The 15,589-nt window shown below is 34.9% G+C and overlaps 1 protein-coding gene across 1 annotated transcript; it reads left to right on the plus strand.

Annotated features, from left to right (window-relative positions):
* The first annotated feature begins 7,786 nt into the window (after positions 1 to 7,786).
* Positions 7,787 to 12,481, plus strand: LOC133866543 (uncharacterized). Its single transcript, XM_062303101.1, has 5 exons — positions 7,787 to 9,241; positions 10,552 to 10,609; positions 10,727 to 10,810; positions 10,969 to 11,110; positions 11,845 to 12,481. Exons 1-5 carry the CDS (start codon positions 8,746 to 8,748, stop codon positions 12,211 to 12,213), a joined length of 1,149 nt encoding a protein of 382 aa, XP_062159085.1. The 5' UTR covers positions 7,787 to 8,745; the 3' UTR covers positions 12,214 to 12,481.
* Positions 12,482 to 15,589: the final 3,108 nt, after the last annotated feature.

The raw sequence follows: 15,589 nt of genomic DNA on the forward strand, positions 1-15,589 counted from the left end.
GCTGATCTACCTTATGGCTGGATAGATAAATGTTTGGATTTCTGCGATTATTTTTTTACAGGAGTTACTGAATATCAAAAACTTTCACAAACCTCCCTTCTTCTTTTCTATTGCAATTTAAAACTGTTTTTTTTTTTTTTTTACTTTTTTGTTATGTCAAAAACACTTTTCAAACAAAAAGCAAAAAACATAATCTAAAAAGTATTACTAAACAGAATCATCATCTTATCCTTTTTAAAATACTTGGAAAAAAGAAAAAGAAAAAGAGACCGGTGTAAAGATTTTGACAATTAAACTAATTTGACCAAAGATGAGATACGAAGAGTGAAAATAGAAGTTAATGATCTTGGAAATCTACCTGCTTTGACTCCAAGGGCGAGAACAAAGGAAGTGGGTGAGTAAATAAATTGATTAAACTTCTCAAAGGGGATAAAGTAAAAATTAACTGTGATTAGCTTTCCAGGTGCTTCTCCCCTATCCCCATCATGTGCTACTCCAATATCTTCCAGATTTTGAAGGCCTCCTCTTGTTAATGCTTTTCATATGGGACTTAAATTTCCTTGAAATCAGGATGGAGAAATTTCTTTTATTTCGGTTTATAAAATTGTTATGTGTTTTTGAAATATATGAGAAAAACGTGCTTTTTTTTTTTTAAGTTTTATTAAAAAAGTAGACTGTTATATGACTGTCATACAACTAGCAATCATAAAATAGTATGTGGTCTACTAAATATCATAACTTATTAAAAAATCTTATGTTTCTCACATGTTGATTAAAAAGAGTACTACTTCTCTTCGTGCCTATTTCACACATGCTAACGTAGCATATTTTAAGTGGCTGATATAATTGTTTTTTCTTTTTAAATATGGAAGTCACTTAAAACAAATCACATCGGCTCGTATGAAATAGATGTAATAAATAAGTATGAAGAGTAAGTAAAATTACTCAATTAAAAAATCTTGTGTTTTCACGTATTAAGAGACACATGACAATTTTATCAAATGTGTTTGAGAAAATTATTTCAACCCAGGTCGGAGGAAATTCTTGAGAGTGCGTTTTGTTTTGTTTGAAAAATTATTTCGATATAACAAAAATTTAGTTTTAAGTTTTTCGTAAATATTTTATGTTTTGGGTTCTTTCTAATAAAGAGAAGAGAAATGAGAGGTAAAAAAAAAAAAAAAGACCAACAAAAAGATAAAAATGACCATAAATTTTTTTCAATATTACAAAAATGTCCATATAAATTCAGAAAAAAAACTATAATTTTTTTTTTAAAAAAAAAAAACATAAAAAAAGAAACTGAAAATTATAATTTTTTTTATAATTAATAATTTTTATTTTTTTAAAAATTAATAATTTTATGAAGGGTATTTTTGTCACTAAAAAAAATATTAACAAGTTTTGATAGTTTAAGGGTGGACGTTGACACAATTAACAGTTTCAAGAATATCGACAATGAAATAATGGTCCGAGAGGATTACGTTTACTTTTTTTCATAAAACAATTACAAACAAACTCTCTCTCTCTCTCTTTATATATATATATATATATATATTTTATTATTATTTTTTTGTCATGACTCGAACTTACGACAAATGATATACCTTTCTTTTCACTTTTGTTCATTCACTGCTTAGCTTTTCTTTTTCTTTTTTTCACTTTTGTTGTTTCACCAGACTGAGGATTAGTCAATCAGATCATCAGAGTTCACAGGGCATCTTCACTTCCAAGGCTCCAAAAATCTTGATGTGAAACCTCAAGGAACATGGGTGAGAATCTGTCTATTTTTTTTTCTCAAGAAAAAGCATGACATAAAGATTAAAAGCAAGGGAATAGAAAAATGGATTGAAAAACTGTGATTCTAATTTTACTAATAAATCTAAAACTGTAAACAACTTTAAAGGAAGAATACTTGAGAGTGATGACAACTAGGAGAACTTCTCTTTTCCTATTTGGGGAACATATCCCTTGTGATTTCTATTTTGAGTAGACTTTGAGAATAAAACCTACCTTTCTCATGATTTTCTTTCTTATAATCTTCCCTTTGTGGTTTGCGCATATTTGATACCGACAAAGTTTTGCTTTAAATTAGGTTTAGAAGTAGATTTTTTAACTCGGTATATTAAATTGACAATGTAATTCTTCCATGCCTTTCTAATTATGCAGGTAAAAATTATATACTTCGTTATTTCTTTAAAAATGCAATGAAAATCACATGTTTTAAGGATATATATATCAATTTAATAGATTAGTTCTTCCAACTAAATTTGAAGGAAAACTTTGTTCGACACCGATAGTTCCTGAACAATTTTTTAATTTTTAATTTTTTTTACCAGGAAAGAGACAGTTCTAAGAAATTCAAATTGGAACTGTATTGCTCCCAAATCCAAAGACAGAGACCTTTCCGTTATTTTCGCCCGTGGGGAAACAATAAAAAAAAAGACCCATATGTGAATAGTGCAATGCTGATCACAAATGGGTGAAAAATTTATTTTACATTTAGTTAACATAATCTAATGGAGTGTGTTTTTAACTTTTTGTTTAGCTATGTTAGCCTAAAGTTATAAATAGTTAACCCATTGGAAATGCTCTTAGGCTCTTAGCTTCGTTTTGTTAATATTTTTTGTTTTTTTTTTAAAAAAAAGTTTTTTGTGTGACATAAAAGAGGTGAAAATGGTTTTAAATGTTTTTGTAGTTGGTTTGTGTTAATGCCTTTATTTTAAAAAGAGAAAACAAAATGAAAAAGAAGAAAGTGTTATAAACAAATGAATTAGAACAAAATTGAAGCTACTTACAACTAGCTATGCTATATAAAACTTAATTTTATTTCTTTAAATTCCAATAATAGACTTGTTCAATCTATTTATTTATATCATAAGTATCTAATTATTATATGATGCCATATAACATATACTATATTTGTATATTGTGTTTTAAAATAAGGTAAGACCAAATGTACATCCTACGCAAAACTAAATTAGGATCAAAATTACTCACCATAAATTGTACTTAAAAGCATGTAAAAGAGTTGACTATCCAATAATCGAAATCTAATTGCATTTCACACCAACTAAACTCACTATATGATGCGCATGCTAGCAGCCTAGCACTCCACCAACTAAAATATGGCATGTAATTATAGGGGTTAAATAATTAATTGGTACCTGAGTTTTACGTTTTTAAATTTAGTACTTTAGTTTTGTTTTATATCATAAGTGATACTTGAATTAAGGGTAAAAACCCATTTGGTATCTATGTTAAATTTTCCGTCCAAATTTTAACACATCGTCATTTGTCAATCACTGAGGTTGATATGTGATACTATATTAAATAAAAAAAAATTAAAATTGAAAAAAAGAAAAAAGAAAAAGATGAGGGGTGGCTCAGCCACCCCTTTTGCCCGGTTTAGGGCGATCAAACCACCCCATGACAAAAAAAAAAAATTTAAATTAAATTAAATTAAATTAAATTAAATATTAATAATAAAATAAAATTTAATGGGTTTTGACCATCAGCCACCCCCTTTGCCCGGTTTAGGGCGATCAAACCACCCCATGACAAAAAAAAAAAAAAATTAAAAAAAAAAATAAAATATTAATAATAAAATAAAATTTAATGGGTTTTGACCATTTGGGGTGGCCGAACCACCCCCATGGCTACTCCCAAGGGTAAACTCTCAAATTTGTTTTGATGGGTTTGGCCCTAGGGGGTGGTTCGGCCACCTCCAGACAGGCCGCCCTGGGGGTGGCCGAACCACCCCCATGGCCCTAGGGGGTGGTTCGACCACCCCCTAGGGCCAAAACCTATAATTTTTTTTTTCTCCCATGGGGTGGCCGAACCACCCTCATGGCCGAACCACCCTCCATGAGGGTGGTTCGGCCACCCCTCTTCTTTTTTTTTTTTTTTTTTTTTTTTTTTTTTTTTTTATATAGTGCCACATGTCAACCTCAGCAGTTGACACGTGGCGATGCGTTAAAATTTGGACTGAAAATATAAGAGAGGTACAAATGAGTTTTTACCCCTAATTCAGGTACCACCTATAATATAAAACAAAACTGAGGTACTAAATTTAAAAACACATAAAACTTAGATACTAATGAGATATTTAACCCTAATTATAATAAAGAAGTATTTTGCTTTTAAGGTCCATTAGTCTTATAAGGACTGGATTCTTTCTAATTAGGGTTAAATATATTTTAGCCTCTCAAACTACTATCCTTTTTTTGGATGGCCCCCCAAACTACCAATGCTTAGATTCTGACCCCCTAAACTACCACTTTCTGATTTTTTGGCACCATCCGTCCATTTATGCCGTCAATTCTAACAGAAATTGGGTCATGTGCACGGCACGTGACCTTTTTAGTCCAAAAATTCGAAAAATACCCCTCATACACTTTGAAATTCTCACGGTAAAAGGAGAGGTATTTTCGGGTTTTTGAGCTAAAAGGGTCACGTGCCGTGCACATGATCAAATTTCTGTTAGAATTGACGGCATAAATGGACGGATGAGGCCAAAAAATCAGAAAGTGAAAGTTTGGTGGGCCATCCGGAGAAAGTGTGGTAATTTGAGGGACTAAAATATATTTAACCCTTCTAATTATTTGTCCTTTACAATCGGATAGACAATTATAATGGGTTTCAATAAGACTCACATATTTAGTCTCATTGAAGATTTCTCGCAATTATATAAACTCCATGCAATTTAAGCACGAAAATTGTAGAAAATTGAAAACTCGATACACTAAATTGAGAGGTTTAAAACTTTGAAGAGATCTGAAAGAAATTACAAAAATGATAAAAATTCAGGAGAGTTGAATTAAAATTTTCCCTTTAGATTACCTAGAGTGATTTTTTTACTCAAGAACGAATAAGATGGCTTTGTCTCTCTCTAGCTAAATCCAATATGCTTTCTAGCAACCCATAAAAATATCCTTTATCCTATTGATTCATTAAATTACCACAAATCTCATACCTGCCTCATTAGATGGTTCATTAAATTAATCACCACCCACATTAACTATTTATTATACATAAATCTTCGGGTTGACAATTCTAAGTAGACTTTAGAATTTAGATAAACTAAGTGCTACACTTACTAATTTTTTTAACTTCTTTTAAAAAATTTGATTTCTAAATGATGTGTCAATTATGATTAAAATTTACTATTTTTAAAAAAGTGGACAGAAAAGAGCAGACGTAAGAACTCGGGTCAAGGCTCAGCGTAACTAAGAGAGCCATCACTTGGGAATGGAGGGGTTACCGTCTCATCGGACGTTGACACATAACTTGTATCATAAGTATCTAATTATTATATGATGCCATATAACATATACTATATTTGTATATTGTATTTTAAAATAAGGTAAGACCAAATGTACATCCTACGCAAAACTAAATTAGGATCAAAATTACTCACCATAAATTGTACTTAAAAGCATGTAAAAGAGTTGACTATCCAATAATCGAAATCTAATTCCATTTCACACCAACTAAACTCATTATATGATGCGCATGCTAGCAGCCTAGCACTCCACCAACTAAACTATGGCATGTAATTATAGGGGTCGAATAATTCATTGGTACTTAAAGTTTACGTGTTTTTAAATTTAGTACTTCAGTTTTATTTTGTATCATAGGTGGTACCTGAATTAAGGGTAAAAACCCATTTGGTATCTATGTTAGATTTTCTGTCCAAATTTTAATGCCTCGTCACTTGTCAATCGCTAAGGTTGATATGTGATACTATATAAAATAAAATAAAAAAAAAATTAAAAAAAAAAATTAAAAATTGAAAAAAAGAAAAAAGAAAAAGATGAGGGGTGGCGGGCGATTTAGGGCGATCAAACCACCCCATGGCAGAAAAAATAATAAAAAATAATAAAAATAAAATAAAATATAATGGGTTTTGACCATTGGGGGTGGCCGAACCACACCCAAGGGCAAACTCTCAAATTTGTTTTGATGAGTTTGGCCCTAGGGGGTGGTTCGGCCACCTCCAGACCGGCCACCCCCAAGGGCCGAAACCTATAATATTTTTTTTCTCCCATGGGGTGGCCGAACCACCCTCCATGACGGTGGTTCGGCCACCCTAGACCTGCCAAGGGGGTGGCTTAGCCACCCCTCTTCTTTTTTCTTTTTTTCAATTTTAATTATTTTTTAAAGATTTTTTTTTATATAGTGCCACATGTCAACCTCAGCAGTTGACACGTGGCGAGGCATTAAAATTTGGACTGAAAATATAAGAGAGGTACCAAATGAGTTTTTACCCCTAATTCAGATACCACCTATGATATAAAACAAAACTGAGGTACTAAGTTTAAAAACACATAAAATTCAGATACCAATGAGATATTTAACCCTAATTATAATAAAGAAGTATTTTGCTTTTAAGGTCCATTAGTCTTATAAGGACTCGATTCTTTCTAATTTGGGTTAAATACATTTTAGCTTCCCAAACTACTACCCTTTTTCCGGATGGTCCATCAAACTACCAATGCTTAGATTCTGGCCCCCTAAACTACCACTTTCTGATTTTTTGGCTCCATCCGTCCATTTATGCCATCAATTCTAACATAAATTGGGTCATGTGCACGGCACGTGACCCTTTTAGCCCCAAAATTCGAAAATACCCCTCATGCATTTTGAAATTCCCATGGTAAAGGGAGGGGTATTTTCGGATTTTTGAGCTAAAAGGGTCACGTGCAATACACATGATCAAATTTCTATTAGAATTGACGGCATAAATGGACGGATGAAGCCAAAAACTCAGAAAGTGAAAGTTTGGGGGGCTATCAGAAAAAATTGTGGTAATTTGAGGGGCTAAAATATATTTAACCCTTCTAATTATTTGTCCCTTGCAATCGGATAGACAATTATACCGGGTTTCAATAAGACTCACATATTTGAACATGTGAGTCTCATTAAAGATTTCACGCAATTATATAAACTCCATGCAATTTAAGCACGAAAATTGTAGAAAATTAAAAACTCGATACACTAAATTGAGAGTTTTAAAATTTTGAAGAGATCTGAAAGAAATTACAAAAATGATAAAATTCAGGAGAGTTGAATTAAAATTTTCCCTTTAGATTACCTAGAGTGATTTTTTTACTCAAGAACGAATAAGATGGCTTTGTCTCTCTCTAGCTAAATCCAATATGCTTTCTAGCAACCCATAAAAATATCCTTTATCTCTATTGATTCATTAAATTACCACAAATCTCATACCTGCCTCATAAGAAATGGAATTAATATGTGGGTGATAAAGTTAGATGGTTCATTAAACTAATCACCACCCACATTAACTATTTATTATACATAAATCTTCGGGTTGACAATTCTAAGTAGACTTTAGAATTTAGATAAACTAAGTGCTACACTTACTAATTTTTTTAACTTCTTTTAAAAAATTTGATTTCTAAATAATGTGTCAATTATAATTAAAATTTACTATTTTAAAAAAAGTAGACAGAGAAGAGCAGACGTAAGAACTCGGGTCAAGGCTCAGCGTAACTAAGAGAGCCATCACTTGGGAATGGAGGGGTTACCGTTTCATAGGACGTTGACACATAATTTGAAAACCAATTTTAAAAAAAAAACAAAAAAATGGAAAGAATAATATTTTTTCTTTAGATAATAGAACAAAAATTAAAACTTAAAAATAAAATCCAAAACCAGACATAACCAGTAAAAGACTGCTCAAAACCGGCACTCCCGGTTGCCTCCCAATAAACATTAAACAAAGCCAAAGCCCAATCTTCACTTTCACTCTCTGTCTTTCACTCATTTGCTCTTTAAAAGTCTTTCTCTCTCTCTCTCTCTTAACAATTTTCACAGAAAATTTTGCAATTCCTGTGTCTTTGATCGAACACCCAAATACCCTCTTCGCCAATTCGTATCAATTCCTAATCTTACTTTCCCACATTTTCTCTCGAACTTTTCCTTCCATTTTCTCGGGAAAAAAGAAGGTAGGTGTACATGACCTGCACACTGCAGTCGCCAAGGTGTCAGCTTTTTCTCTCCATGTGAGTGGCGCCTGAAAACGACGCAGTTTCAACTTTTCCTGAAGCTATCGTTTCTCACAATGCGCAGGGGAATCTCAGTCTTTCGAGGCTCTTGGAAGCTCATTTTGAATATACAATAAAAAGCTATTTTTTTTTAAGACACTGTATGTGAACCCTAGTTTTGGTCAAAAAGGGTAACCCATTTTGCTGAGTTTGATGGAGTTCGTGTTCGTGTTTGTAAAACCCGAAGTGCGTATTGTTTTCTAGGGTTTTGGGCTGATTTGAAATCTGGGTTTCAGAGAAAAATGGGGGGTTTCGTGTTGTGGGATTTTGATGGTTTTGAGGTTTTAGTACTTAAACCGAGTGATTTTGAATGAACCTTAGGATTGGTGGGGCTGTAAAAATTGTGGAATTGAAGGGTGGAAAAGTGAGATCTGTGTTGGGAGCTTGAGGGGGCCAGGTCAATGAATATACCTAGAGGAAGTGAGAATTTTATATTTTTCTAATGGATTTTGGTTTCTAGGGTTTTAGGAGTGATTTTGAGCGTCAAACGATCAGAAAAAATGTGTGTTTCCGAGGATTTTGCTGGTGGGTTTTGGATGATTTTGAGAGATGGTTTGGAAGTTTGAGGATTTGAAAGAAACTCCACAAGGTGGCTGGTACAATTGGGAAATTTGGTTGAATTTGAGCTCAAAAAGTTGGGATCTTTGGGTTGAACCAAAGGAGGAGTTCTATTTTATCAATGTCGGGAGCTCCAAGAGTGAGGTCTATGAATGTGGCTGATTCGGAGGAGGCGAGGCCAGTGCTTGGTCCTGCCGGGAATGGGAACAAGACAGGGTCGTTGAGTGCACGAAAACTTGGCTTGAAACCATTGAGAAAGGTCGAGAAATCGGCTGGGGAGGCTACATTGGCCGAAGATAAGAAAGCCCGAATCTCGTCTACTGTTACTACTTCCTCCCCTCAGCTGCATTCTGCCAATGTTCCTACAGTGCTTCGCCGGCACGAGCAGTTGTTGCATTCCAATTTGTCATTAAATGCTTCGTGTTCCTCCGATGCTTCTACGGATTCTTTTCATAGTCGGGCGTCTACTGGCAGGTTGATTCGATCGAATAGTGTAGGGAGTAGGCGGAAGCCGTATCCTTCGAAGCCGAGAAGTGTTGCTTCTGATGGTAGTTTGGAGTCTCCACCTGATGGTTTGCAGACTAAGAAGAGGTGTGCGTGGGTGACACCAAATTCGGGTTTGTTCTTTTTCTTCTTTGATGTTGGCGCAACTCTCTTATTTCAAAATATTACGGTTTTATAGAAGATATATGTGCCTTTTTATTATCTGCTGCGGATTGCCTTTACAAGTCATTACTTATTTTTACATTGAAATGATAATCTGGGGCAAGCCTTGGATAAGTGATAAGAACCAAAATAATTTGCAATACATTTGGATTCTATTATTAATGTGTAGGCGAAGATTTGTATAAAAAAGTCTTTATGTTATATGTGATTGCTAGGAAAGCCAGATGTGGAGTGGTTTGGCTCAGCATCAACTCAATGCAAGTGACAGGAGTTGCATTTATCATTCTTACTAAACTGACAACTGAACCATATGATTTTCTCGACATAGACTGAAGCTTTTGATTTATGGAGGATATGGCTCTCGATAGAGTTCAGTAGAATACATGTGGCTGACTGAAGTAATCAGATTTAAGGCTTTGTTAAATTAACTTCACTCTGTTCATGTTTGTGATGGTCAGTTTCCAGATTGAATTTGGTTTGGACAAGATTTTGACCTGGAATCAAGTTCTTCATTCTCAGTTTTTGTTTTGTCTACTATGGCTTTGTATCTAGGTTCTTGCAAATACCTAACTAAACTGAGCTTTTAGTCAAGTAAAACCCCTGATTTCTACGATTTCATCATGCCAATAATAGATTGTATTGGATGTGTTCCAAGCCTAATTTGTTAAGATTTAACCATGTGATGTAATGATAGGTCACACAGCCCAAAGTCATCTAATCATTCTTACTTCCCATCGTGCAGTTTACTTAACTTGGATCGATATCCTTTAGATATTGCATTTGCATTCTGTAATAACAACGTAGGGGGTACTCCATTATAAAAAGTTGAGAAGTGAGCATAACTGTGCAGTTTAGCTGATACTGGGGGCAATACTTTTTAAAGGAAAACTTTGGCATCCGGCTGTTTGGCTGTTTTATGGCTATGATCACTTTGAATGAATTATAGTACTCTGTTGTGTGTTTATTTATTTAGCTTTTGTTTCTTTGTTGAGTGTTTTGCTCTTATTTGGTGCAAAAACTGGAGAGATATGACTCTACCATCCACAATAAGGTGCCATTATTTTCCCACTTAAATAAATAGTACATTGTATGTATCAGTAAGTTGTATTCAAAGTAGAGATAGACGTTACATATATGTCACCCAGGAATTGGCAGGGCATGCATTGGTTGGGAAAGCCATTGTTCCTGGGTGTTGCCTAGCTGTATTATTATGCTTCTTTTAGATTTTATATTCTGATAGAGTTACATTTGTTGAAACCAGACCCATGCTATGCTGCTTTGCATGATGAGGAATGGGGAGTTCCAGTACATGATGACAAGTATGTAATCACAACACTGCTTGCTTCCGTATTGATTGAAAGGGGTATCCCTTTTTTTATATGTAATTCTATTTTCTAGTTGCTTTTTGTTTTCTTAATATCCCTGTTCTCGTGCAGGAAATTGTTTGAGCTGCTTGTCCTTTCTGGTGCTTTGGCTGAACTTACATGGCCTGTCATTTTAAGCAAAAGGCATATCTTTAGGTATGCTTCCCCTGAAAGTTCAATCTTATTTTCATCTATCAACAGATTCACCTCCTACTATTGGCTACAAGATAACTTGGTCCCTTGAAATCATGGCCCCTTCCCTGCTTCTTGGTGTTTTTACTATATTTTATTTTCTGACAATATTCTTTTTACAGGGAAGCATTTGCAGATTTTGATCCGGTCACTGTCTCAAAATTGAATGAAAAGAAGATGATAGCACCAGGAAGCACTGCAAGCTCCCTTTTATCAGAGCCAAAGCTACGTGCTATCATTGAGAATGCACGGCAAATATCTAAGGTAGATTCTCATTTTCTTATAGCATTTATTGATCTGAGTTGCTGAAGATGCATGCGGATAGGGCTCTGTGAGTTAACACTTATATACTTGAAGATGCTTAGAACAGACCATATTAACAAATTTACGCAACATAAATTTACTCTTGTGAAGTTACCCAAAGTAAAATTGATGTCAAAAAAGTGTTAAAATCTTGTGTGATGTTGGCAGTCCAATACATATGGGTTGTGTTTATGCATTGATGATGTCCAGAAGTGGAAAACCTTGGTTGGTCAGCATACCTTTTTAAGTCAAGGACACTTGCGATGTTCTCTTCTTCTTTGTATGAGCAATTAAATGACAAATAATGGGTGCTTAGTGCTCATTTGATCATGTCGGTTAGGTGAACAAAGTAGTTGAATTGTGGTCCTGATCTGTGTGCAATTTGTACCATACAGGACAAAGCTATATATTACCATCTATACAGGCTGACATTATTATTATTTTTTTTGATAAGTATACAGGCTGACATTATTATATCTCATTTCAAGAGTTACTCATGCACCTAATTATTCCTTGTTTTCAACATGCCAGCTTTCTTAGTTGGCAAGGCCCAAGTCATTTATCAGACTTGATAATTTCCAGCCGTTAACCACTAACCCTTTTTTTTTCTTTCACTGAAGTGCAATAATTGGACATTTCCTTGATTGCTATAATTATCATTGCAACTAACTTTTTGCAGGTTTTGCTGATGCCAGGTCATAGATGAGTTTGGGTCATTTGACAATTATATCTGGAGCTTTGTGAACCACAAGTCCATAGTTAGCAGATTCCGATACTCTCGCCAAGTTCCAGTGAAAACTCCGAAAGCAGATGTGATAAGCAAAGACCTGGTGAGACGGGGATTCCGGAGTGTGGGCCCCACCGTCATCTACTCATTCATGCAGGTAGCAGGAATAACAAATGACCATCTCATCAGTTGCTTTAGATTCCAGGAGTGTATAGATGCAGCAGAAGGTAAGGAAGAGAATGGCATCAAGGATAAGGCCGAAGAGACAAACCCCGCTAATGCGATCGAATCAGAACTCTCCATTGCCATTGATGAATTGAGTTTCTCCTCAGAATGATGAACCAAATGTCTCGGTCGGTGGCAGGTGGAGGTCCACACTCAATCGTCAGTTTACCTTGTTGATATTCACGGCTACTCTTGCACTGGGTAGTAATGGAGCTGATGTTGTGTATAAAATTTCATGCATCATCATGGATTCCTAGATTGTAGATTACTAAAGTGAATTAATTTAACTGATGATTGTGCTGTCAATGGGGCTTGTCCAGAGCGCCTTCAGAATTCCATGTACAATGTTTTGTACAGTTTAAAAGGTTCGTGATTAGATTTTTCCTTTCAACCCATTCTGGCATCAGAGGACAAGGACAGGAAACAAAACTCCTGTTCAGTCCTTCCCCATCTGATCCATGACCTTACAGTAAGGGCAGGACTGGCTGATGCCCCAGTTGCTACCCTATACTGTCCTTTACAGCTAGAACTTAAACTTGATCATTCAATTTTGCTTTTAATGTCTGACATCAGTGACAATGATATAGTAGTAGTAAAATGTTTCCCTGCCCCCCTTAGGACGGGGGATGACTCCCTTTAGATAGACATGTTTGTACAAGATCACCAAATGATGTGGGGTATTCCTGTTTCAGAATTGATTTGATATGTTCATTGTTGGACGCACATCCACCTGATCCCTAGGAGAGTTTTAGGGCTTTCGATCGATAATTGATATAAATCCTGGGAAACAGAAAGTATTGCTTTTTGATGAATCTTTCCAACTGTCTTGGGGGGTTTTCCATATTTAAGTGCGATAGTCGCCCTATCTTCTTAGTGGGTGTGGTGTATTGGGAGAACCCCTAACTTGCTTCCTAAATTATGAGCAGGGGGCAAAGTGCACCTTCACCTTCTAACCTACCCAATTTCATGACATCCGACCATTATCTCTCTTTGACATAGGTCAGCTACTTTTGTTTTGGGGGAAAAATACTATATCATATCATGGGATTTGACCTTCTATCAAATCATTTCCTAGGTTTAAAGCTTATCAAATCGATCTTTAAGGTTTAATCGGTCATCAAACCACTTATTTCATTTCACTTTTGTTAACTTTTCATGTTATGTCATATCCAATAGTTTTGTGATACGCGTGTTCATTGTACAATTAGCCTCACCACATCATACATATACTACAGTGAATTGCTATGTTAATGACATGTCGCTAAAAATATTTTATCACTAAATCTCGTGTCCAAATAAAGAAGAATGAAGTGGCTGTGTGGCCACTTTTATATGGTGGGAGCGATGGTTGTGTGACTTACAATTTCTTGTGAGAGGGGGGTAGTACAACCAGCACCTCTTTTGTGGGAGGGTAGGTGGCCTCAACTATTCCCATCTGTTGTGGGAGGGGGTGGTGGAGTGGCCACCTAAATGTATTGTGGCAGAGGGTGGCCACCCCCTTCTATTATAGGAGGCCACCCACAATAAATGGGGGGTGGCCATGCCCACAATGGAGGGGTGGCTGTGTGACCCCCCCCTCCCCCAGCGAACATGAGATTTAGTGATTTGGTAATGAGCATTTTTAATGATGAGGCATTTATGACTTAGGTTTTTTAATGACGTGATTCACTGTGGTATGCGTCTAACATGGTGAAGCTGATTGTGCAATTCATACACTTGTCACAACACTATTGGAAGAATAGGGAAAAATGCACTTTACTCCTCCCTCCCCTCAGCTTTTGGGTTTTAGTTTCCAAAGTTTAAAAATGCCTTCACAAACTACGAAATTGTAGCAAGTTAGTCTATCTATTAACTTTTTCCGTCTTTTTGGACAGAATGTAAGCCATATGCATCACACGTGATTTTTAACGATCTGAACTCCCGAAAATGCCTCAATGAGTGGGTCTCTTTTCTAAATAAAACAACAACTATTTTTATAAGTGTAGCTCAGCTTTTTAGAAGACAAAAACTTGGTCTTTGTCTCCTTCAAGCCTACAAAATACAACAGTTTCCGTAACCTCGGGTTTTGAAGATTGAAGGAGAACCACAGTTTAGAGGATGGATATGTCAGATCCCAATGCATTCTCTGGTTCCACGAAGAGTGGGGCAACATCTGTAGCAAAGACACTTTGTGTTTGTGAGCAGCTAGATTGTTTTAGAATCGCCTACAGTGAAAAAAAAAAAAAAAATCAATAGGAAGTTTGTGAGCTGTGAGAATTACGAGGTAAGTAACTTACTTGGTATTTTGTTATATTTTGTGCTTGGTATTTTGAACTTGAAGGGTCATGAGCTCCATAACTCCAAATTATGGTCATAGATTTATGTTTTTCAATATTATTTTGAGTTTTGAAATATTTGTTGTTAAAGAAAAAGAAAAAGGTTATGTTGGGAAGTGAACTCTATGTTAATTGTTCAGGGGTGGAAATTTGACATAAATGAAAGAATTTCCTGAAATAAAGATTTTTTAGGCATTAATATGATATAATGTTAAGTTATTATTTGAATATGATAAAGAAAAAAAAAAAAGAAAAAAAAAAGAGTAGCAGTACTCAGATGGGTAATTTTGTGTCTCAAATTATGCCATAATCCTATATTAATCCATGCTTGCCTCAACCCTTAGGCTCACCATATGATCATTAAAATTGCAATATACTACAATATACTTATGAGTAAATTTCAACCACTGTCCACTATTAGTCTAAGCTTCCCCTTAAATACTTGGTATGTGTCTTGGGTTTTGCAGATTAATCGGCCTGTGGTTTTTTTTTTTGATGGGATGGATCTTGCCATATATGAGCATGGCAAAAGTGTTGTAAGTCGTTTATGGGAAAGGCACCAAAGTTTGAATGCAGAAGCTGCACGATGTGAAACAATGGTTGAAATTGAAGTTTGGAAGGTTAAGACAAAAATGGAGAATAAAATTCCTCAATATCGTAAAGAAATCGTGATCAGAGAGATCGAATACCAAGCAATGAGAAGAATTATCATAAAATAGCTGCGTGTTCATGGATCTATTTGTATTGTGTTTGTTTATGAGTGAATTAACTTCAAGAGGTGTCAGTGACAACAGGGTTGATTGTATGATGTTACCTTGAGATGTGCGTGAAGATGGATTAACTTCCTTTTTTTGTGTTGTGTTTGTATTTTTTTTTTTTTTTGATCAGTGTAATCAAGTTGTTAGGTTGATTTGAATGGTGTTTTGTATGCAAATGGTTATTTGTAAAGACAATGTGATGAAGAATCCTACACAAATTCTAAATGACTAGTGAAAGATGTGTTGAAGCTAAAGGAGTTTATCTTTATTCTCTTATTAATTATTTAAATTTGCGGGATAAGCTACTGAAGTATTTGTTATTTATGTTATCTTAGTAGTATTTAAGTTTATCAAATATATAAGAGGTTGCCTATATATATAACAATGTAACCGAGTTTATTTAATAAATGAAAGT

The sequence above is a fragment of the Alnus glutinosa genome, chromosome 4 (assembly GCF_958979055.1).
Source record: "Alnus glutinosa chromosome 4, dhAlnGlut1.1, whole genome shotgun sequence".
NCBI lineage: Eukaryota > Viridiplantae > Streptophyta > Magnoliopsida > Fagales > Betulaceae > Alnus > Alnus glutinosa.

What these genes read in the sequence shown, in the direction of transcription:
- LOC133866543 (XM_062303101.1), top strand. Translation starts at nt 8,746, where the DNA reads ATGTCGGGAGCTCCAAGAGTGAGGTCTATGAATGTGGCTGATTCGGAG. An exon ending in GTGGGTGACACCAAATTCGG is followed by an intron (nt 9,242 to 10,551) that starts GTTTGTTCTTTT and finishes TGTTGAAACCAG; the next exon opens with ACCCATGCTATGCTGCTTTG. An exon ending in GTTCCAGTACATGATGACAA is followed by an intron (nt 10,610 to 10,726) that starts GTATGTAATCAC and finishes GTTCTCGTGCAG; the next exon opens with GAAATTGTTTGAGCTGCTTG.